This window comes from Syngnathoides biaculeatus, chromosome 16 (assembly GCF_019802595.1).
Source record: "Syngnathoides biaculeatus isolate LvHL_M chromosome 16, ASM1980259v1, whole genome shotgun sequence".
Lineage (NCBI taxonomy): Eukaryota > Metazoa > Chordata > Actinopteri > Syngnathiformes > Syngnathidae > Syngnathoides > Syngnathoides biaculeatus.
In genome coordinates this window covers 16,185,637-16,206,962 of record NC_084655.1, presented here as the reverse complement: position 1 = coordinate 16,206,962, position 21,326 = coordinate 16,185,637, and the positions used below count along the sequence as shown (strand labels likewise).

The window sequence follows — 21,326 nt, the reverse complement described above, 5'->3', positions numbered from 1 at the left end:
ATGATAAAGTCGAGATATTACAAGCATTTTTATGTTACCAAACTTGGATTAGTTGAAAAACCCATTACCCCAGATTTCTGATTCCAAAACTAGTTCATAAATTGATGATGTCTATTTGACATGATTAAATATTTTTGTTCCACAGTAGTAACGGCCCTTTGAGGGAAACTGGAACAACAATGTGGCCCGCGAGGAAAATTACTTTGACACCCCTGCCGGATGGATAAAGAATTACACAAGATGTATCCACTGACATTTTGCAGGGGCTGTTCTGTATCGTACAAATGAGCTACTGTTCATTCTGATGCAGAGTATAGCCCATATTGTGAGTTTTATTACCATGACAACAGAGCTCAGGTGTGTTCAAAAAGTCTGGTTTGAAGCGGCCCCAAAAGTTAAAAAGAGCAAAATTTTTGTTTTTGCTCGCCGAGGCAGTCCTGAATTACATTTAACAACCTATATGAAAACTTGCATGAAATTGCTGGTCAGAATGCTGTTTTTGACATCAGTTTTAAAAATCTTACTAGTTTATGCATGTTGTAAATCTGTGCGCACAAAAAAGGGGGAAAACCTCTCACAAATACCACTAGTGAACTGTGATTGTTTAGTGAATCTATTCTATGAAATGTAAATTAAGTGTGAACGGCCGTGTAATAAACATTGTGAGCCACTTTTGTTGTGTCCCTGTAAAAACTTACAAACATCAATGGGTGTAAATGTGATTTATTAGATATTTAAAATTGTTTCTTTGACTTGTGAAAAGTCTCCATGAGACCCGACGACACACAAATATGTGGCAGATTGGAGACGGTCGAAAAACACTTGGATAACGTACGGGTGTAGTAATAGTTAAATCTAAACGGAGAAGTAAAGCTCTAGTTGAAAACCAAGATGAATTAAAAACAGGAAGCGATAGCTTGGACTGTGCTAAATACAAAAATACATGGAAAATATATTTGTAGCATGTGAACCACTCGAAACAGATTGACGCAATAAGTTAAACCCGAAAAAAAAAAAATAAACATCTTTATGACATCCATAAGCGTTAAAATGATGTTTGTTTGGACACCACCAGGTGGGGCAAAGAAGCCACCTGGTCCTTGTTAAAATTCCTCGGGACTACATCCATAATATACTGCATATTCACAAATATTCACACTCGAGTCCCTTTGTGGCTGCCTCTACTAATACGTGTACTTGACCTGAGAAGTACCTAAACACAAACACCAACACGATGTCAGCATTTGGTAAGCGATTGGTAGGCAATCACAAGTTGCATTTTACTCCCCGCATCACCCCCCCCCCTTCCCCAAAAAAGCAAAAATTCTGACAATTCATGATTAAATGCATGTAAAATGGTTTCTTGCAATGAGGGCGGTATCAAGCACGAAGTAACCTGATTGGCCGGCCAAGTCTTTCGGGTGACTCGAAAAGAACGGCGTCCCATCACCGTAGCTTGAGAAGCGCTCTGTACATGGCGAAGCCGAGCACGGCGAACACGGTGGCCCCCACGCTGGCACGCAGCCAGAACGTCGAGTTCTTCAGGTCGGCCTGGGCCATGTGCCTGGTGAAACCACACGAGAGACCCAGTGAGAGCTTGCAACCTTTACAAAAACAAAAACTGATCATAATAATTCCCTCTCTATTTGAGTTTAAGCTGCTTTAGTAAGAACCTTCTCTCACTTAAAACTCGTCAACTGCCCAAAATGTCTCCTCCCATTATGTGCACCTCTGCTCTAGATTTTGTACATAGCGTATTTTCACGGCTATAAGGTGCACTTAAATGTCTGGAATTTTCTCCAAAACGGACAGGGCGCCTTATAATGCGGCGCGCCGTTATACGTGATCCGTTGTCCAAAATTTGTAACCGACTGGAAGCATTTCCTGCTGACACGCTAGTTATATAAAGGAAAAGTGGACCTGTGAGAGGACAGCACGTGGAAGTTACAGGAGAAAGTATGGCTGTGGAGAGGACGCTAAAGGCACGCCCCCCCAGAAGGTACATAATTCCAGTATGTGTTTTGTGCTAAACAGCATAGCTTTGGCTAACTTCACTTGCTGGACATCGCCGTGGATAAAATAAAAGTGAACTTGGGAGCGACGGATGACAGATGGCGAACACAACGTTATGAAGAGGCAGCCGTCGGGCGAGTTACGCCACAATTTCTCAAAGGATTGTTGTGGATGCTTGGGCTCACTTGTCTGTAGGAAAACGAGCTTTGCCAAGTCGAGAAGCCCAAGCTGCGTTTCCGTGGAAACAGGGTGAGGTGGCCCAAGTTGGAAGAACAACACGAGCAGTGGATTAATTAACAAAGCACAAACGATCGCCGTGAAAGAAAAACAACATTCGCTGGATGTCGACGTGAACAGGGTAAGCAAAGTGAAGTTGCGAGCGATACGCAGTGAGTCCGGTTGTACTTTATTAACGTATTTAAAAACGTAGCTATACTATATAGCGATACTAGCATACGGTAGAATGCATGCACGCTATTTAAAAAGGCACCCTGAGGAAAACTCGAGTTCGGTTGTACTTTAATGAAGTATTCAACATTGTAAACAGTGAACTTGGTTGTACTTTATTGAAGCATTTAAAAAGCGTGCATAGACGCTACCGTATGGTTTCAGTTAGTATCTCTATAGAGCTATACTGTATAGCTACATAGTTAAATACTTTAATAAAGTACAACGGAACTCACGATTTACACTGTTAAATATGTCAGAAAAGGACGTACCACTCAACTCGGTTTCCTATACGGTACCTTTTTAAATAGCGTGCATGGATGCTCCCGTATGCTTTAAGCTAATGTTGCTGTATAGCTGTATCCTTTGCGGCGCTAAACGTGTATCTAACTAAATAATGTTTGAAGTGGATGTTTTGTGTCAATTATTTCTTCCCTGATTGTTGGTGTTGTCTGCTGGTTGTGCTGTTCTGTTTGCTGTGGTGTAAAGATTTTGGTTTGGTGTGAAACCATGGTGTGTTGCCTCATGAATTTCTTCTACCGCTCGTAGTGGGGTGGGGGGGGGGGTGTAAGCTTGTTCTTCTGCCTACAAAAATAAAAAGGTGCAATTGTGCCTCACTGTCTCACAAGCACCACCCCGCCAGCGCCTAATAATACGCTGCGCCTTGTACGTGTGCTAAAAACTGGAATTACACCTGCATCTGAGGCTGCGCCCTTTAATAGCTGTGAAAATACGGTATTTTTGAAGCATTTGTGATATCAGTCCTGTACATTTTTAACAAGTCCTACATAGCCTGTATGTCTAATTTTGTCACTGTTCTTGTTCTAGTGTGCTGTCCGTCCACTTTGCTGCTGTAAAAGCAGAATTTCCCGACTGATTCTACTCTATTCTATGAATGCAGTATGCACTTGGGCACGCACTACCGGGCATCTACGGAGGTGGCACTACAAAGAAGGAGTGCGACTACGTGAAACAAAGGACATCACTCTACGTAGGAACCTGTTGTGAACGACCCTGCGCAGCTGGGCCTTAATGCTGCGCATCAACTCCATCTTGAGGAGGTTCTGACACAGGCAATAGGTGCACTTGTTGCAGACGCACATGCAGCGGAGGCGGGCGTGGCTGCGGGAGGGGAGGAGAACACACACGAGAATGCGTGTATGTGCATGCAAAACAGACAACACGCATAAAACACGGAGGCACATGGAGGTAGGATGAATGACAGCTTACGGCACAGTACTCTCAATTCTGTTCTCAACACTATCACTTACCGTAATCAGCGGCCTACAGAGCGCACCTGGTTATAAGCCTCGGTACCACTGATCTAACCAAATTGAAGTCACCAGCCGCCATCTTGATACTCCCAAAACAACCATGCCGACCTGTGTAGCGACTGCGTTAATCGCCAATTTCGTGGCTGTGAGAAAACATTCCACAGCTAAGTTAGAAAGATTTACTTTGACACTGTTGAAGTTTGTTTGTTAAGGTTGTTTTTTTTTTCTTATTCACTTGAACAGTTTTGTTCCGGTTGTTGTTGTTCACTATTCACACTCTGCTTCGCCATTATAGGCCGAAAGATTTTCACGAACAAGCAATGTAAATATTTTCCCAAACTTCATCAGTGGATAAGCAAGAAAACACATTTTCTGTGAAATTTTTGATGAATTTCATAAGTTTAAATTTCTGTCTGAAAGAGGACATCGCAGAGACAACAAATGAACAACATGTTTAGCATGTATTTTCCCATTGCGTGTCCTTATTTCCAAAAATATATCAAACTGATTGACTTAAAATGTAATGTTATTATGAAAAAAAAAATGCTTAGTTTTTTGGTATGTTATGATGATAGTGCTTCACAGCGTATTTTGGGAAAAGTTAACGTCACGGTCACGGGCCCTAGGTCATATGCAAGGTTTCTTGTTAGTCACGGTGTTACATGTCTTTTCTTTGCACTTAGCCTTTTTTTTTGGGTTACCCATTCAAATTAAAAATCCTTCATGTTACCAGAGCAGAAAAAAATGCCAAGCTCACACCACCAGTTTTAATTCTACATGTCAAACTTTGAGGGGGAAAAACCCACGTTTTGGGAGTACCAAGATGGCGACCAAGTGGCTTCAACCAATCGACACACTAGATAAGTATGCGCTATCCAGCCTGATTTTTTTAGATCAGTGCTAGCACAGCGCTAGTGTTAGCGTTAAACTCTTTCTGTGTACCGAGGCTTATAACCAGGTGCGCTAACGCTAGCGCCGCATCACTGCATAAACCGCAGGGTTGAAAGCGCGTGAAAAAAAGTCACGGCTTGTAGGCTGGAAATTAAGGTAATTTTTTTCCCCTCACCAAATTGGGAAAGCGAACTCAAGATAAGAGGGTCTGTGTTGGTTGCTTTTTTTAAATAATCAATCAGTAGCAAGACTGACCCTGGCTAAGACCTTTAGTTCACCGAGCTGCTTTTCAAGCTTTGCTGAGCAAAGTGGTTTTAATTGCTTCAGAGTTGAGACAACACAATTTCCAGAGAGCTAAAATGAGATTTGGAGGGCTTAGTGCTAGTTAATCTACTCAAAACGCCAATCTGATCAGAGAGCTTTGAACGAGTTAAGACACCCTGGAAGAGCTCAACGGTCTATGGAAGGACTTTCAGGTTCACAACCTGAGTTCTGGCATGTCTGAAACACACTAAATCAACATAAAAACAAACAAAGAGCAAATGGACTTCAAGTTGAGTAGAAAAGACATTTCATTGTCTTTCTTGACCATATCATATTTCATATTGTATCCTTGTATGGCGCGCTGCTGGAGTCAATCACTCACTGAAATTCAACATCTAATTTAAAGAGTGGGAATTGATAACATGCAACCTAACATTGGTTTGACCTCTTTATGTGCTATAAAGGCTGATTAATGGAAATATACAAAAAAAGGGATCTTTCAAGCTGAAATAAACTACAGCAGGTCAACTTAATTTGACTAAAATATTGAATGCTTCGCGTGTGTAATATGATGAAAGAAAAGCCAGGAAAGGGGAGAAGTTCTGGATGAAAACTGATGACCATAGAGGCAATATGAGGGCCAAAAGTGTTTTCAATACTCACGGGTACATGGCCATAGTGGTGATTCTCGTGTAGAGGTCTTTGCTGGGGGCGTCGGTCGTGTTGCACGTGAAAGGCTGGGGCGGGTGGAGCTTGTGTTTGCGACAAAACTCGTGTGGCGAAAGGTTGCACTGCTGCCGCACTTCGTGCAGGTCCGACTTGGCGGCGATGACCACGCAGGGAGTCTTGCTGTCGATGAAGTATTGCTGCCACGCACACACAAAACACGACATCAGACTTTTTTTGGAGCAACCTATCAATCGTGGAAATCTGTAATGGCGTCGCATGTGGAAGAGCAGAACCAGACCTGACGCACTTTTCAGCTGTTGCGTAAAATACAATGAGCACACTCACACAGGAGCTCATGGCCATTTTATTCTCGACACCACGTGGCCCCGCCTCTTAAAGGCACATCTATCACACAGGTACGACACATACTAGTATTCTATTTTAAAACCAAATGTCATACCTTGAACATTTTGGAGCAGTATTCAAAGGAATGCGGATTGTTGACATCATAGACCAGACAGACCACATCGCAGGCGAGGTCCACATCGGACATGAACTCAAAATCTGGCATAATTTCATGGAGCTGGAAGAACGTCGTGAAAAAAAAAATATATATATATATAATTTAATTTCTTGTCCTTACGAATTTGTCAAATGTACCTTTGTGTCGAAAAATGTACAGAATTACAATCTTTATTGTCATTGCACCAGAAAAGCATCATACCTCAATATTGTTCAGAAATCATGAAATTAATTTCAGACTTCAAAAGTGTGAAGATTTTAACCTTTGAAAGCGAGTTTTATTTATTATCACAAAAAACGCAAAGCCTTAATTTTCCATGACAGAGTGATATGGCTTTGGCAGTGCCTGCATCAGTTCATTTTGCATTGTAACGTGAAATGAACCACTTTATAACGTGAAACATATGGTAAAACACGAGTCCTGCATAAATTTACTATTAACAACAAATTGATATAACCCCCATTAGTTTTAATATATTGCTTCCAAACAGATTCAACTATTTCCAGCATGAGAGCAACCCAAGATACTCTCCATTTTTGGCTATTTATATTATTAGTTAAAAGTCACCTACCAGCAGGTACTTCTCTTGACCATACACATAAGTTGTGGTGATGGCGTAGAGGGACTTGTGGTCTTCTCTAATCCGCCTCTGTCGCTATGGTGACAAAAACAAAGGCCATAAACATCAAATGATGGATAACATGATAGCCAGCAGGTGTGTTCTAAGAGGACTTAATTAATTTGTGTACTCGTTTTCTATCTTGGCCTTGAAAGAACTCGACAGGGGCAGCTCGATGCGATAGTGGTTAGCACATCTGCCTCACTGTTCTGAGGGCTGAGGTTTGAATCTCAGTTCCAGCAAACCAGCGTGGAGTTTGCATTTTTTCTCCCCGAGTTTGTGTGGGTTTTGTTTGAGTACTCCAGCTTCCTCCCACATCCCCCAAAACATGCACATTAGTTTGACTGAATTTTTTATTGGTGTAAGTGTGAATAGTTGCTTATGGAGCAGTATTGCCGCCACACCCCAAAAAAAAAAAAAAAGTCGCTATCACATTACAACATGAAAAGTTTCACATTATAACAATTAATTTCATGTTATAGTGTGAAACTTTCACGTTATAACATGATATGCTCTACGTTATAATGTGATTGGTTTCCAGTTATAACCTAGATTCTATTCACGTTATAATGTAGTAAATGAGAAATTATTAAATTTCACCCCGTCCCCCCAAAACGCAATTACTTTCGGTTCTTCTCCGTGTTCTACTATATTACTACATGTTCTTGCTCCATGCATAGGAGGCAATCTTCAGGTACACCACGACTACGTAAAAAGCTCACCAAAGTCATGTTTTGTGCAACACTCAATGAAAGTCCACATCTAGCTGCGTCTTCCTGTGAGCCACCTTGGAAGGATGTGAGTGACCACAGAGTCGCAACAACTTGACGCCAACTTTTCAGGTTATAACGTAGTACTTATGTTTTACCGTGATATGTTTCATGTTATAATGTGATAAATTAATGTTATAACGTGATTCATTGCACATTATGTTATGACGTGTAAGTAATCACATGTGAAACATATATTATAACATGAAAGATCCACATCATAACGTGAAACATATCACGTTATAATGTGACAGCGACTTTTTTTTTGTTTTTGGGTATGGCAGCAATACGCTTCCGTAGTTGCTTGTCTATATGTACTCCGTGATTGGCTGGTGACCAGTACGTTTAGCCTGGCTCCTGACTCAAGTCAGCCAAGATAGACTCCTTTGTGAGAATTTATAGAAAATAAATTGATATAATAACTTTACATGTGCTTTAGCTATGATCAGTTTTGTGAAAAAAGACATTTTACATTTCTCTAATTCCATTAGCTGTCGTCACATAGAAGTGACTGTTCTCTTTTGACCAATCAAAGCTCCAGAGTTTGTTTGCACGCTTCCTCTAGAACCCACTATTTGTGACGCTAGGAATCCGTCTCCGGTCATCAGAGCTTTAAAAACCCCAGGATCGGTGTAAAATTGTGAGAAAAGGAATAATACGATCCCTGAGTTGACCATGGAAGCAGAGAACCCATCGGTTTTGCAGGGATTTCAAATGATAGGGCATGCACTCATCAACTGACCTGAAGGTTCTTTCCTAGGAAGGCCTGTAAGAAGCCACTCTTCCCGCTGGCTCGGGCCCCCAGGACGTTGCAGCGGAAGACGCTGCGCTGGGTCTGCTTCTTCTGCAGATCAATGCGCTTGTTTCGTGTGACTGTAAGGCAAGACGAAGCACAATTCAGCGACAATGATCGTTAGTTCTTATACACTTAAAAAGAGGAAATGATAGTCAAGCAACATTCATGGATTACTGTTGGCATTAGCTACCTGTGATGGCAGCTGCTTGAGACTCCTGCTCATAGATGATGGAGTAGCCCAAGTAGCCCAAATACTCTAAACTCCGCTGGACATCCAGATATGTTGTTAACCTGCATGGCAGTTGGATGTCATGTTTTTTTCCTGATGTCAAGTAAACCGCACGTCTGGACTCAAAAGACTCACGTCCATTGCGAAAGGTATCCCTGGTATGTGATCCATCCCTGTTCGTTAGTGCACACTGTGTGGTTGACGTCCGGGCCCCACGGCATGTAGGGAAATACTTTGAACAGGTCCTTCACCTCCTCTGGCGACAGCGCACAATCTCTGTCCTGAACACATGGCTCAACTTTAGTGGACATTAAACAACATGGCAGCCCCGTGCAATTGTTGTCATTCACACATCCTGACATAACGGCATATCTGACTCATTGGGGTTAAATTAGTCATGTCAGAGTAAAGTTAATGTTCATTTTTCCAAATATAAAATACTTTGTAATATACTTTTCAGTGGCACAGTGGCGCAGCTGGAAAGCTTGGCCTCACAGTTCTGAGGTCCCGGGTTCGATACTGGACCCACCTGTGTGGGTTTCCTCCCACATCCCAAAACCATGCAACATTAATTGGACACTCTAAATTGCCCCTAGGTGTGATTGTGAGTAACGGCTGTTTGTCTCGATGTGGCCTGTGATCGCCTGGCAACCAGTTCAAGGTGTACCCCGCCTCCTGCCCATTGACAGCTGGGATAGGCTCCAGCACTCCCCGCGACCCTTGTGAGGATAAGCGGTTAAGAAAATGGATGGATATACATTTCAAAACGTTGCATCTAATAGATCCAATGCAGAAAACCAAGGTAGTTAATTTATAATTATCTTCTTAGAACATCGGAAATTATGAGGCCAGAAAACCTGCATGACAGCTGGGATAGGCTCCAGCGACCCTTGTTAGGATAAGCGGCTAAGAAAATGGACGGATGGATGGATTTGTCATATGTTTTTTAAAGTCAGCATTCTGTTTTCTCGATTTCATGTCCTTTGGTGTTTTCTGATTTCAAATTCCTCTCATTCAATTTTCTCTCTTTTTACCTGTGTTGCATGTCGCAATGGATTTTTCTCAGCACCAACAAATCTATTTCTACAATGCCATAATGCCCATTTTGTATCATTTATTTATTAATACTACTAAAAGTTCAACGGTAACACAAAACAATTTTGTTGTCATTGAGCACGATATAACATAATACATTTTAGTTTCATGACTTAGTGATGGAAAGAGAAAAATCAACAATTTTCATCGATCATGTGACAAAAATTACACCTTTTAAGATTTCTTTAAATGCTAAATTTGGCCATACTCACTTTGTCGTGTTTGTCAAAGACACTCTGCAGAAAGAGGTATGCGTTGTGATTCAGCTCTGTGGTGCAGTCAGAAGGGATCTTGACTCTGGAAGAGGTAGAGGCATTAACCCAATCACCGAAAACCGGGGTCAAAACAGGGTGAAAAGTTTAGCACGTTCCGGCACATACACTGGAAACAGATATTCCTGCGTGAGCTCCAGGTCATCGTCGTAACCGAACCTCCTGAGCACGGTCCAGGTGGTCTCGTGTCGCCCTCGCTGTATGAAGAGGGTGTGCAGGAACAAGAAGCCTAAATTAAAGGGAAGGTGTGGTCAGCATACAAAGTCATCTTAAATTTAGTCTCAATTTCGATCATAATGTCTGACCTTTTAATGTGAGCCCGTTGTCCTTGACTCCGTCGCCCATGTTTCTTCTGACTACATTTTTAACATCCTCCAAGGCCTGGGACGCCAGTGGTGTGTTGAAACACGTTCTCTACATAAATTAGAACGACAACAACAAAAAACAAATCACAATGATGTAATGATATTTTGCAATATGATATTTTGTGGTGTTGTATGCAGCAAAAAGTATTACCTGGAAAAAGTTGAGCTCATTGTCATTCAGGATACCGTCATTGTCCAGGTCAGATACTTTAAAGATTCGAGTTAAAGCCTTAATGCAAGACGGCTTTAGCTGTAAGAGAGATAAATGTGTACTGCATGTTAGACTATGCAGATTGAAAAATATCCCCCTCAGCTAATTCTAACACTTTTACTGGTGTTATCCCTTATCCAAACAACAAAGGCTCAATCACCTCCTTCTCTTCTGGACAGTACAACGGTCCTGTTGGGTGCAGAACTGCTTTTTGGGCATAGTAGAACAACTCTGAGATATTCTTCAGATTTTTGGCGGAGCACTACAAGCAAACAGAGAGCATACACGTAGTTTAATAGACATATTTAAACCACAACGGCACTTAGTCCATCATATCTCAATATGCTAGAATGTTAAGATTTAAGTCCTATTTCCCGGCATAATACAATTACAATCTTTAGCAGCACAATTATGATTGGAATATGGGATTGAATCTTGCAGCCGTCTATGTGAATGAATGCTTCTCTGCCTGTAAAAGCCAAAATGCGTCTGCTTTTTCCCCTCAAAGTGTTGAAGTTGACCCACCCAATCATCCACCTTCTGTGATAATACCACAGCGGTGCAGAGATGCGAGAATGCACGTGTGTAAGGTGATTCCCCTTTTGATCATTATGGTGTCCACCTAACTTGAACTGGCAATGAAAACGGCAGGCACAGCCAACCCATGCTCCACATCGGCAAGCCCACATAAGATGAATGCCACATGATGTGGGAGTGTCTAAACTTTTTCCACTTATACGTGCCCACACTTACAGCCACTGTTGTCCCTACTTTGGATTTACGCCAAATCTAACATCAGACCTGCATGACAGTTGTCTCTTAAAAGACAGGAGGTTTATATCACCGACACCTGACAAAGCCCAGATTCTTTCATGACAGCGACACAGTCCAAGCCTGCCAGTCTCTGGTGACATAAATCTGAACTGATGCCGTCCATGTAGACGAGGTCAATGGCCTACGAGCAGGTGATGGGCCAGACTCGCATATTTAGAGCTCTCTAAAGTACAGGGAAGTTCTAGGTTTAGGACAGTCTGACGTAGGGAGTCTCATGGTTACCTATTGACGTGAGAAATATGTAAATCCCCACACACAATAAGAAGGCATGCTCAATTACCTCCATACTTACCGGTTTATATTTCTGGCAGTGTTTTTAATTAAAATATTAACTGTAAATATGACTACGAATGCATAGTTTAATGAAAGAGTGCTGTTTCTGACACGCAGATTATAAGTGGACCAATGTTGTAAGATGAGGATCCTTGTACTTAAAGGGGAAATCCACTGGTTTGCATTAACAATGCATCCAATAGGTCATGTAATATGTAGTCCATTTTGACAATGTGATGTTAAATCCTCTCTCATTTAATAGTGTTTTGAGAAGACTTTTATCGACAATTACGAATTTTCAGGGGCGCTGACATTTTCGCGAGTCACATGATCTACATGCACGGATGTGACGTGTTATGTGGGGCTCCAAACGCTCGCTTACATGGGACACCAAAATTCTCTGCGCTGATTTCTCGGATTTATCCTCATCTGATGAAGAAATAGCAGTATCGGTTGATCGGAAACACTGAGGAATACTTCCCTACACAGTTGTGAGCGGCACAGCTCCGGGGCTCGGGGGAGCTCATGGCTAACCATTCCTTCATCAGATGAGGATAAATCCACGAAATCAGCACTGTGCATAATGGTGTCCCATGTAATCGAGCGTTTGGAACCCCACGTAACAAGTCACATCCGCGGACGTAGGTCATGTGACTCGTGAAAATGGCAGCGGCACTGGAAATTCATAATTGTCGATAAAAATCTTCTCAAAACACTATTAAAGGAGAGATTATTTAACATTACATTGTAAAAATAGAGTACATATTACATGACCTGTTGGACACATTGTTAATGCAAACCAGTGGAATTCCCCTTCAAAATCTTTCTGGCAATAAGAGAGTGGGTCTCCTTGCACATCACTGGACCCAAACATACCGGTCTGGTAGTGTTGTCTTACCTCTACACACGTCTCAATGTCCTGGTATTGATTCATGATAGGCAGGATGGTCTCCATGCTGCTGTGCTCCACCAAGTCGGACTTGTTGCCCACAAGGATCAATGGCACCCTGGGGGAAAAAAAAAATCATGTGCATTACGTAAGTCTCTTAACACATTCCCCACACTTGAATCAGTAAAAGCGCTGCAAATTACATATCTTACATCATACTGTTTAAATTGGGATACGTCATAAGAAGAAACTGATTTTGAAGCGCAACAGGATGGCAACAAGGTACATAGTAATTTGACCTAAGACACTAGCACATTGGATTTTAAATAAACCAATGCTGATATAATGTGAACGTAGACTTAAACAAAGATGGTGCTGACTAAGGAGGAACTACAATACTATACTCAATCATGAATAAACATCTTTTGCACCATTAACTTGTGGACATGCCGCAAACAGGCCAAATTGTGTGTCGGACCGGATGAATACAACACACACCTGCTGTCTTTGTCTATTCTGTCATTGATAAGAGGAATCCAATGGCTCGTCACCTGCGAAAGGAGAGCATAATATTAAAAATTCACTAATAACCCACTCAATGAAATGCAATTCAAAACATACATCATAAATTCTGCATTTACATATATAATGATGCTGACTTTTGCGATGTCATCTTTAAAAATAAATAGATGCTCTTGTCTTGACTCTCACTGGATTATGCAGGTGTACCTAATATAATGCAACTCCATTGTGTGAGACACGCCCCAGCTACAGCAACAGGAGGCAAAGAAAGAAACCTGCTCACCTTTTCAATGGACTTCTTGTTGTTGACAGAGTACACTATGCAGATAACATTTGCCTGTAAGAGGGAAATCGTCCATATAAGCGTCTCATTTATGGGGAAAAATGCGAATCATTTAAATATTAAAATACAAGAAAAAAAACTTAAACCCACTTTACATATCTCTTGATATAGTTGCTCATCTGACTGCTCTGCCTCTGCAAAATGTTTAAATAAATAAAACCATTGTAATTTTACATGATAACAGTTGTATCAAAATGCAGCTTATCATCAACCAGCAGTCCCCAACCACCGGGCCTCATGGTGGTGCCAGTCATTTTGCATTGGGGCACAAGTTATGCCAAACTTGTCCATGGAGGAAAAACTGGTTGGGAACCGCCGTTGTAAACAATACATCGAGCCGTCCATTTTCTCTAGTAAGGTTGTGGGTGCGCCAGAGACAATCCCTGCTGATTGAGTGAGGGCCAGGTTACAACCTGAACTGGTCGCCGTTAATATGGCACGCATAGACAGACTACCATTCCCACCTGCAGAACTGTGATGAGGATGTGCTAACCAGTCACCCACTATGCCGCTACAACACGGTACCTGAGTAATCCACAATATGTGTGGGCACCCTCTCTGGTGTGACGTCTGCCGGGATCGTGATTTCCTCAGCTCGCAAAGGAACCTGATATTAAAAATAAAAATTCTGGTCACTAAGGAACAATTTATCAATAAATTTAACCAGGATCTACATGTATTTTATACATCACCTCATCAGGAAACTCCTCACTGACCAGAGACATGATCAGTGAAGTCTTCCCCACCTTGGCTGTAGATATTTAAAAAAAAAATAATAATAATCTATCAAGAATTGATATATTGCAGGTCTTCTGCATGTCATTTATAGTAATCGCTTGAACTCATCGCATTTGTTTGCGCTCTCAAATTAGTTTTAGGTGGCAAATCAGTTATTAAAAAAAAATAGTATGCTGAAAATCTGTTAGTTGAGATTGCCCTGCTAAAAACGTTCTATTGAAATTCTTTAGTAATGTATAGAATTTGTACAGAACAACTTGTTTTGTAGAACTGTTGCTGTGCTTTTCTATAGAATTTCTACAGAACAAAAATGTTTCTATAGAAATTCTAATGGGACTTGGGTCCTAAAGTTCTATAGTTTTTTATAAATGTTCTATAGAATTTTTTTTTAGCAGGGTGGGTTGACAACAAACATATTTAAGCAACAATTTGAATATTCCAGAAGGATGTTGTGGAAGCAGGCCTATCCCGCACTTGACTGTAATAACAATGTCCACCTAGAGTTGAATAGGGAAATTATGTGGTTAAAATACATGTTTTAGAGCCGCTTCATACACAGAGCAAGTCAGGCGGCAGTAGCCATTAGCCTCCTAGCTAGCACACAATATAAGCGGATAAAGCGCTTTGCAGTCGAGCCACATTGAAGACTACTTACGTTCCCCCACAAGGAGTATCCTCACGTCCTTCCTCATGTTTAAAGGGGCTTTTCTCCACTGTTGAGGCCAGTCTATTGATTCATGAAGTCCCGTCGTTGGCTATCACTCCAACAGCAGTTTGTCTTCGGTCAGGCCCAGCTACTGTCAAACTGGGCGCCTTTGTAGGACAAAACGGACAGTCGCGTTTCGGTGTCGCCCTTCGCGTTCTTCACGCCTTTCCTCACTGCGAACACTTTCTTAGCTCACTGATAGTGCGTATTAAAAGCAGCCGACTCTTAAGTGTCACGTTTTTTGGGAACGGCTTTCACGTTTACGGCGGTTCCATAACATTTCGCAGTTGTTTCGTGGAGCACGCCTGACCTCCACTACCCGGCAACTACGGCGAGTTGTATGCGGACAAACTTCTTCTGGAATGTTAAAAGAAGCACTGCTGCCCTCAGGCGTCGAGAGAGTGGAACTGCAGTTATTGTAATGTACAATGCTCACCAGTGCAGTAAAGTGATGCCTCAGTTCTCGAACACAATCTGTTCCAGAAGGCCGGTTGCAACACGAAACGTTCGAAAACCGCAGCGCGTTTTCCTACTACAATGAATGGAAAATGAAATAAAGCGTTCCAAGCCTAAACAAATTTATTGAAGAGCTTTTTTTTGGGGGGGGCATTTCCTGATAATAAACTGCATAGTAGAAATACATGTATAGGTTAAATCCATCCATCCATTTTCTTCACCACTTATCCTCATGAGGGTCGCGGAGAGTGCTGGAGACTATCCCAGCTGTCAACGGGCAGAAGGCGCGGTACACCCCGAAGTGGTTGCCAGCCAATTGCAGGGCACATCGAGATAAACAGCCGCACTCACAATCACACCCAGGGGCAACTTAGAGAGTCCAATTAATGTTGGATGCTTTTGGAATGTGGGAGGAAACCAGAGTGCCCGGAGGAAACCCACACAGGCACACGGTGAACATGCTAACTCCACACAGGCGGATCCAGGATTGAACCGGGGACCTCAGAACTGTGAGGCAAACACTTTACCAGCGGATCCACCGTGCCGCCCAGTTTATATATGCTTAAAATGTATGCTAGGCTGTATTTACAATTTGAAAAATTTATCCCAGAAGGCAAATCCTTTTGCCAAGGACCACAAAAAAATAGTTGATGAGAGTACTAAAATATTCATTTTTAAACAGAATCTTTTGAATTTTGTCAGTAAGCAATTATTTTATCAAAATATATATTTTTTTAGTCATCTACTTATCTCATCTGCAATCAGTGATCCAGCAATCCATTTTCTGTACCACTTTTCCAGGTCAGGTCACAAGGGAGGTTGACGCTATCCCAGTTGACTTTATGCGAAAGACTTATTACATTCTGGACTAGTTGCCAGTCCGTTGCAGGGCACATATATCGTAGAACCAATCACACTCACTTCAAAAAATTAACTGTTGGAATAGGAAACACAAGACTAAAGGCATGTTTATTCATAGTGTATTTTCTCAAAACAAAATTAACATTGTAAAGTTGTAATGGTTGACCAATGGCACTTAAAAATGACGCAGTAGGGTAGATGAAAAGCTTGAAAGTTTTAATTGAAAACCAAGAGCTGTTTATTTGGCATAATAAAGAAGTTGAATTCAATTGTGTGTAATAAAGTGTAATATTACAATTATATCTACAGCAACTGTACTTTCGGACCTCCAGTACATCTCTTGACAGTGCAATGTCATTTGATTCCTTATGAATGCAAAGACAGTTGATGTGGTTAACCATGCAAGGTGCAATTCAGATTTTGCTACTGCATAATTTAAATTCAGTTTCCATTCAGCTGTCACGCGCACCAGTTGTCATCGCTTATTCCTGATATTGGCCTCCGCTGTGAAGACAAAAAAATATGCATTTGCTGACACTTTTCCTCATAACTCTCAAATCCACATTCCCGTCCTTACTGTTATAATCCTGCGGTGTCATGGGCCTGGACATGACCTGTCTGAGGGAGTCCAGCCATTCCCTTTGCTCGCTCTCTTGCTCGCACATGAAGACAAATTGCCGCTCGGGTGTCTCCACCATGAGGCCAAACTTCCACTTGTTTCTACGGGTGTGCTTTGGAACATAGTCCCTAACCGAATAACTGTTGCTTTCCGTGCCAAGGAAGATGACCCCCAACTCCTCAGCATCCTACATTCAGTGACAAAAGCAATTTCCCTGTCAGTCACTCTGACAGTGGATGGATTTGATGGCATAAAGAAAATACAAGGGTTTGTTCTCACTAAGCGGCCTTTGAAGTAGAGCAACTTCCTATTTTGAGAGTCCAAAATGAACCACCTCTTTTTGAATGGTTCCTTTTGCTGGCAAACGAAAAACACAGAACACAAAAAGCATTAAACACAGAATATAAAATAGAAAATAAAGGATAGATGGACTTTTCATTTGAACCTAGTACATAATTTCCGGCCTACAGACCGCACCTGATTATCAGCCCGACCCAGTACATTTGTAAAGGAAATACCATTTGGTACATACATACGCCGCAGCTCTCTAAAACCCGCAAGTGCCCATATTGAAACCCACATTGAAACACGAGGTATTTACAAAGAAAAACGGTACACAGGAAGAATTTTCACAGTTTTAATACCTTAGTTTAGCTTAACATAGCAACAACACAGTAGCATGAACATGGCTGGTAAAAAAAACAAAAAAAACATACCAGTAAAAAAAGAAGAAAAAAAAATAGCCACGGCAGCTACACAGTAGCAACATGCTAGCACTGCACTAACAGAGCCGGTTAAAAAAACAAAACAAAAAAACACACACACACACCTAAATCACTGAGACGCGACAGTAACAACGCAGCAACACGCTAGCGCGGCGCTAACAGGGCCGGTTGAAAAAAAAAAAACAACATACCGGTAAAAGTCACTTCCACGGCACATATATTACACCGGTCTCACTCTTAACTTTTCCGCTCGAGTGAGCCCTTGCGGCCGTTAGAAAAAAAAGCACAAATTAGCCCCATCGCCGCATAAGCCGCAGGGTTGAAAGCATGTGGAAAAAAACTTGCGTTTTATAGGCTGGAAATTACGGTAATCACTTTCCACGCATAGTGGATACAAAAGGCCTGCATGCTGTGTGGCTAACTCAAATGGAAAAACACAAATCCTTCATTTATTGAGGAAAAGTACAGGGTTTTCCCCCCTAAATCTGACATCGTTTTGTAACAAAATAGCCAATCCTTGCTCAAATGATCTCAACTTTTAAACATACATTTCACTTTAATATTTCATTTTTTTCTTCTACGGTGAAGAATGACCTTCACTAGGAATGAAAACTAATTTCAGTCAAACAAGCGTGCACCATGGATAGCTGAGAAAATGTAGAAAACAGATTTGGTTGTCATAAAAAAAAACACATCGAACATTTATGAACCTTTCTAATATTGGTAATAAAATGTACAGTCTATATGTTTGAACTGGTTGGAAATTTAATAAATTCTACATGAACCCTATTTAAATTCGTTTGCCTACGATTTGAAGGTCATAAATCAGATATTCACATTTTAAAGAATCCAAACCGTTTTAGAACACCCTGTAAATACACAATTTAAATCAAAATCTGTGGCTAGATGAGGGAGAACTTTATTTATTGGAAGCACAATTTCATTTCATCTGAAAAGTCTAACGTCAATTCCTATCTTACCCGGTTCCTCACCAACATGCCCATTAAGTCACCTCACAAATTTCTATTCAAATTCAGGTCAGGATTGCGACTTGTATTTCCCAAAAATTCAACACTCTACTGGTGAGTGATCATTTCATCACTTTGATGATGATTTAACTCAGATCATACAATGAAGGCAAAAAGTATGTTTATCTTGACCTTTCTAATGGGAAAAATCGACTTTTTTGCCTCATCTTCTTATACCCCATGTATGAATGTGGGTGGACATAACATTAAAATAATAATCAGCCCAGACATATGATAACATGTAAATAGATTACATAATTTAGGGTGGAAAAACTTACCGATGGACCTGTCTTTTCCATGTAACCCTCTTTAAGGTAGTTTGATGTTATATTTGGTAAAAGCTGAGAATGAGAGTGAAAAGATTCACTTGCATCACAACAACACAACAACAACATACAGAATCTTGTTGTTAGAATAAAAAAAAAAAAAAAAAAAAAGATTATAAGGCAATTACTGAAAATGATATGATGGGTGCCTACATCAGCTTCTGTTACAGTTGGGTATGCGGTTTTTAGGTATGCATACCGGGCAGCACGTAGGGCGTTGTACCACGTGACTATTTCCTACAATACAAAATAAATGCAGCAGCTTTAATGTAAGTAAAATGAGAGCAAGGGAAAGATAGTTATGAATTCAGATGATTACACAGAGTCCCACCTCAGCATTCTCATGATACACGTAGAGGCTTCTGGTATGGTCATGATCAAGGTAAGTCATCTGCATCCCATGGGGATGACCAATCTTCTCTGGCTGAAACGTTACATTCAAGTGTTTGATTGAGATGAGGGCTTTCGGACCTTTGGACTCCTAAATAAAAGAAACACGGGTACACACTGATTTTGCTGGACTTGTCAGAGCCACCCGGCCTGCTATTGATAAGGCAACTCACATTTTCCTTGTTGTAGTAAGCCAGAGTGAATTCCCTTTCAGACAGAACAAATTTCCTCTTCAGAAACTGCGTGTTCTCTTTTCCTTTTTTCCACAGCATCCCTTCGTGGAAGCCTGGAATCGAATCGAAATGGACTTCAGAAGCGGATGGTTATGGGATGAATAGGTGAGAGGATACGACATCACCTGTGGTGTAAGACGGAGGCGGATACTTGGTCTCTCCTGTGAATTCCAACCGTTCATATTTGGCTCGAATCCATTGCTCTTTTAGAACTCTGTAGATTCAAAAAAACACATAAATTGTACCCCGGTGAGAGGTGGGGTACACCCCGTACTGTTTGCCAGCCAATAGCAGACACATATAAACAACTATTCACACTCACATTCAAACCTATGGGCAATTTAGAGTCTTCAATTAACCTACCGTGCGTGTTTTAGGGATGTGGGAGGAAACCAGAGTGCCCAGAAAAAAAACACACATAGGCACGGGGAGAACATGCAAACTCCACACAGGTGGGGCTGGGATCTGAACCCCGGTCCTCAGAACTGTGAGACAGACACTAACTAGTCACCATACCGCCTATATTGTATCAATATCACATCAAAATATTACTTCAAATAAGTGTGAAAAACTATCAATTGACTGCAGCTTGCTAGTAACAGCATTGGTCACTTCTACTGCACACCTTATTAATAAAGGTACTGTATATTGTATCAATAAAGTTTCTTTCAGCTTGTCATCTCAGATGAACGCACATATATGTTTGGCACAATTTTTACACCGGATGCCCTTCCTGACGCAACCCTTCTCAGAGAGTGGAGGCCCAGGTGGGATACGAACCCACAAACCCCTGGTTTACCAAACCAGTGCTCTAACCACTGAGCTACGGGGCCTTTACTGTATATTGTATCAATATCACATCAAAATATTATTTCAAGTAAGTGTGAAAAATGTTCAATTGGGTGCAGCTCGCTCATAAGAGCATTTCTCACTTATACTGCATAGATTACTTATAAAGGTACTGTAGATTTGGGTTGCTAAAGCTGTAATGGAAAACAATGTGGTTAAAGAATATGCAATTTTAATCATAATTTAAGACTAAATTTTGTTTTTAAAAAACAAAAATCAGATGAGCAGATACCGTATAGATTCCATTTTTTTTAAAATCAAAATTATATCTGTAAATTCTCCTGTATTCATTTGTTTTATTTCTTTTGACACATATTACAGGTTACCTCAGTATAATCAATTCTGTTTTGCACTTCTATTAATGGTGCAGTGATCATCGTTTTCTGGCTTCTTTTGAGTTGTACTGAAAATGATACTTACACGCAGTCACTTTCCTGTGGCCGGTAGTAGTAAGGAGGAAGTGCTTTTTCATACACAGCTCTGGCTTTAGCATTACCACTGGATTTCATCAACTTCCCCCCCAGGGACCCAAAAATGTATACAAAGACACAAGTTACTTATTTCAAGTCATTTTAATATCCTTAACATTTTGAAATAAACTAAAAAATGTCAGACGTATATACGGTATATGTGTTTATCCATACCTCCACAAGCTCATCTTCCCAGTTGTCAAGCTTTATGGACTTTACTCGGCTGGACAGGTTCCGGTGGACGCCGGAACAGTTCAGGCACACAAACAGACCTAACTTGGAAGATGCCCAGTCTGGATCTGATGGAAGCAAGATGAGATGGGGAGGTTAGTTGGTGCTCTGGAAAAGTGCCAGCAGACACGGGCCTCACCAGGCGCTCCGCAGTCTGCACACAGACTGTTCTCCGGCAGCTTCACCAGGTCCAGTAAGATCCTTTTGTTTCTCTCCCAGTTTGCCATGGTGCTTGACCGTATAGTCTCCACATGACAACCTCAAAAAGAACCATGGTGGCTACATATTTCACAAGTGGCCAACTCCAGTAAACACCACATACATAAGTGTCTAAAATGAAAAGTGGAACTTGAGAGAAAGAGAGAGAGGTGTGGTCGATGTCACAATACAAGGCA

The 21,326-nt window shown here is 41.2% G+C and overlaps 2 protein-coding genes across 5 annotated transcripts; both read right to left on the bottom strand.

Moving 5' to 3' along the window:
* Positions 1 to 707: 707 nt before the first annotated feature.
* LOC133514286 (mitochondrial Rho GTPase 1-A) lies at positions 708 to 15,120 on the bottom strand. 3 transcript variants are annotated; one of them, XM_061845837.1, is made up of 20 exons: positions 14,693 to 15,119; positions 13,992 to 14,050; positions 13,825 to 13,906; positions 13,390 to 13,433; positions 13,240 to 13,293; positions 12,933 to 12,985; positions 12,444 to 12,552; positions 10,599 to 10,700; positions 10,379 to 10,477; positions 10,168 to 10,276; positions 9,971 to 10,091; positions 9,803 to 9,887; positions 8,631 to 8,776; positions 8,457 to 8,557; positions 8,213 to 8,343; positions 6,653 to 6,736; positions 6,019 to 6,141; positions 5,553 to 5,755; positions 3,460 to 3,582; positions 708 to 1,564 (listed from the first exon to the last, which is right to left on the bottom strand). In XM_061845837.1, exons 1-20 carry the CDS (start codon positions 14,727 to 14,729, stop codon positions 1,447 to 1,449), a joined length of 1,983 nt encoding a protein of 660 aa, XP_061701821.1. In that variant the 5' UTR covers positions 14,730 to 15,119; the 3' UTR covers positions 708 to 1,446. The 3 variants fall into 3 exon arrangements, with proteins under 3 accessions (XP_061701821.1, XP_061701823.1, XP_061701822.1); XM_061845839.1 differs by lacking the exon at positions 6,019 to 6,141 and having other exon boundaries at positions 14,693 to 15,120; XM_061845838.1 differs by lacking the exon at positions 3,460 to 3,582 and having other exon boundaries at positions 14,693 to 15,118.
* A 1,048-nt stretch (positions 15,121 to 16,168) lies between these two features.
* Positions 16,169 to 21,267, bottom strand: adap2 (ArfGAP with dual PH domains 2). 2 transcript variants are annotated; one of them, XM_061846292.1, is made up of 11 exons: positions 21,071 to 21,267; positions 20,875 to 20,999; positions 20,651 to 20,742; positions 19,507 to 19,595; positions 19,322 to 19,434; positions 19,090 to 19,239; positions 18,912 to 18,995; positions 18,711 to 18,773; positions 16,959 to 17,036; positions 16,638 to 16,866; positions 16,169 to 16,564 (listed from the first exon to the last, which is right to left on the bottom strand). In XM_061846292.1, exons 1-11 carry the CDS (start codon positions 21,156 to 21,158, stop codon positions 16,536 to 16,538), a joined length of 1,140 nt encoding a protein of 379 aa, XP_061702276.1. In that variant the 5' UTR covers positions 21,159 to 21,267; the 3' UTR covers positions 16,169 to 16,535. The 2 variants fall into 2 exon arrangements, with proteins under 2 accessions (XP_061702276.1, XP_061702277.1); XM_061846293.1 differs by having other exon boundaries at positions 20,651 to 20,759; positions 20,876 to 20,999; positions 21,071 to 21,211.
* Positions 21,268 to 21,326: the final 59 nt, after the last annotated feature.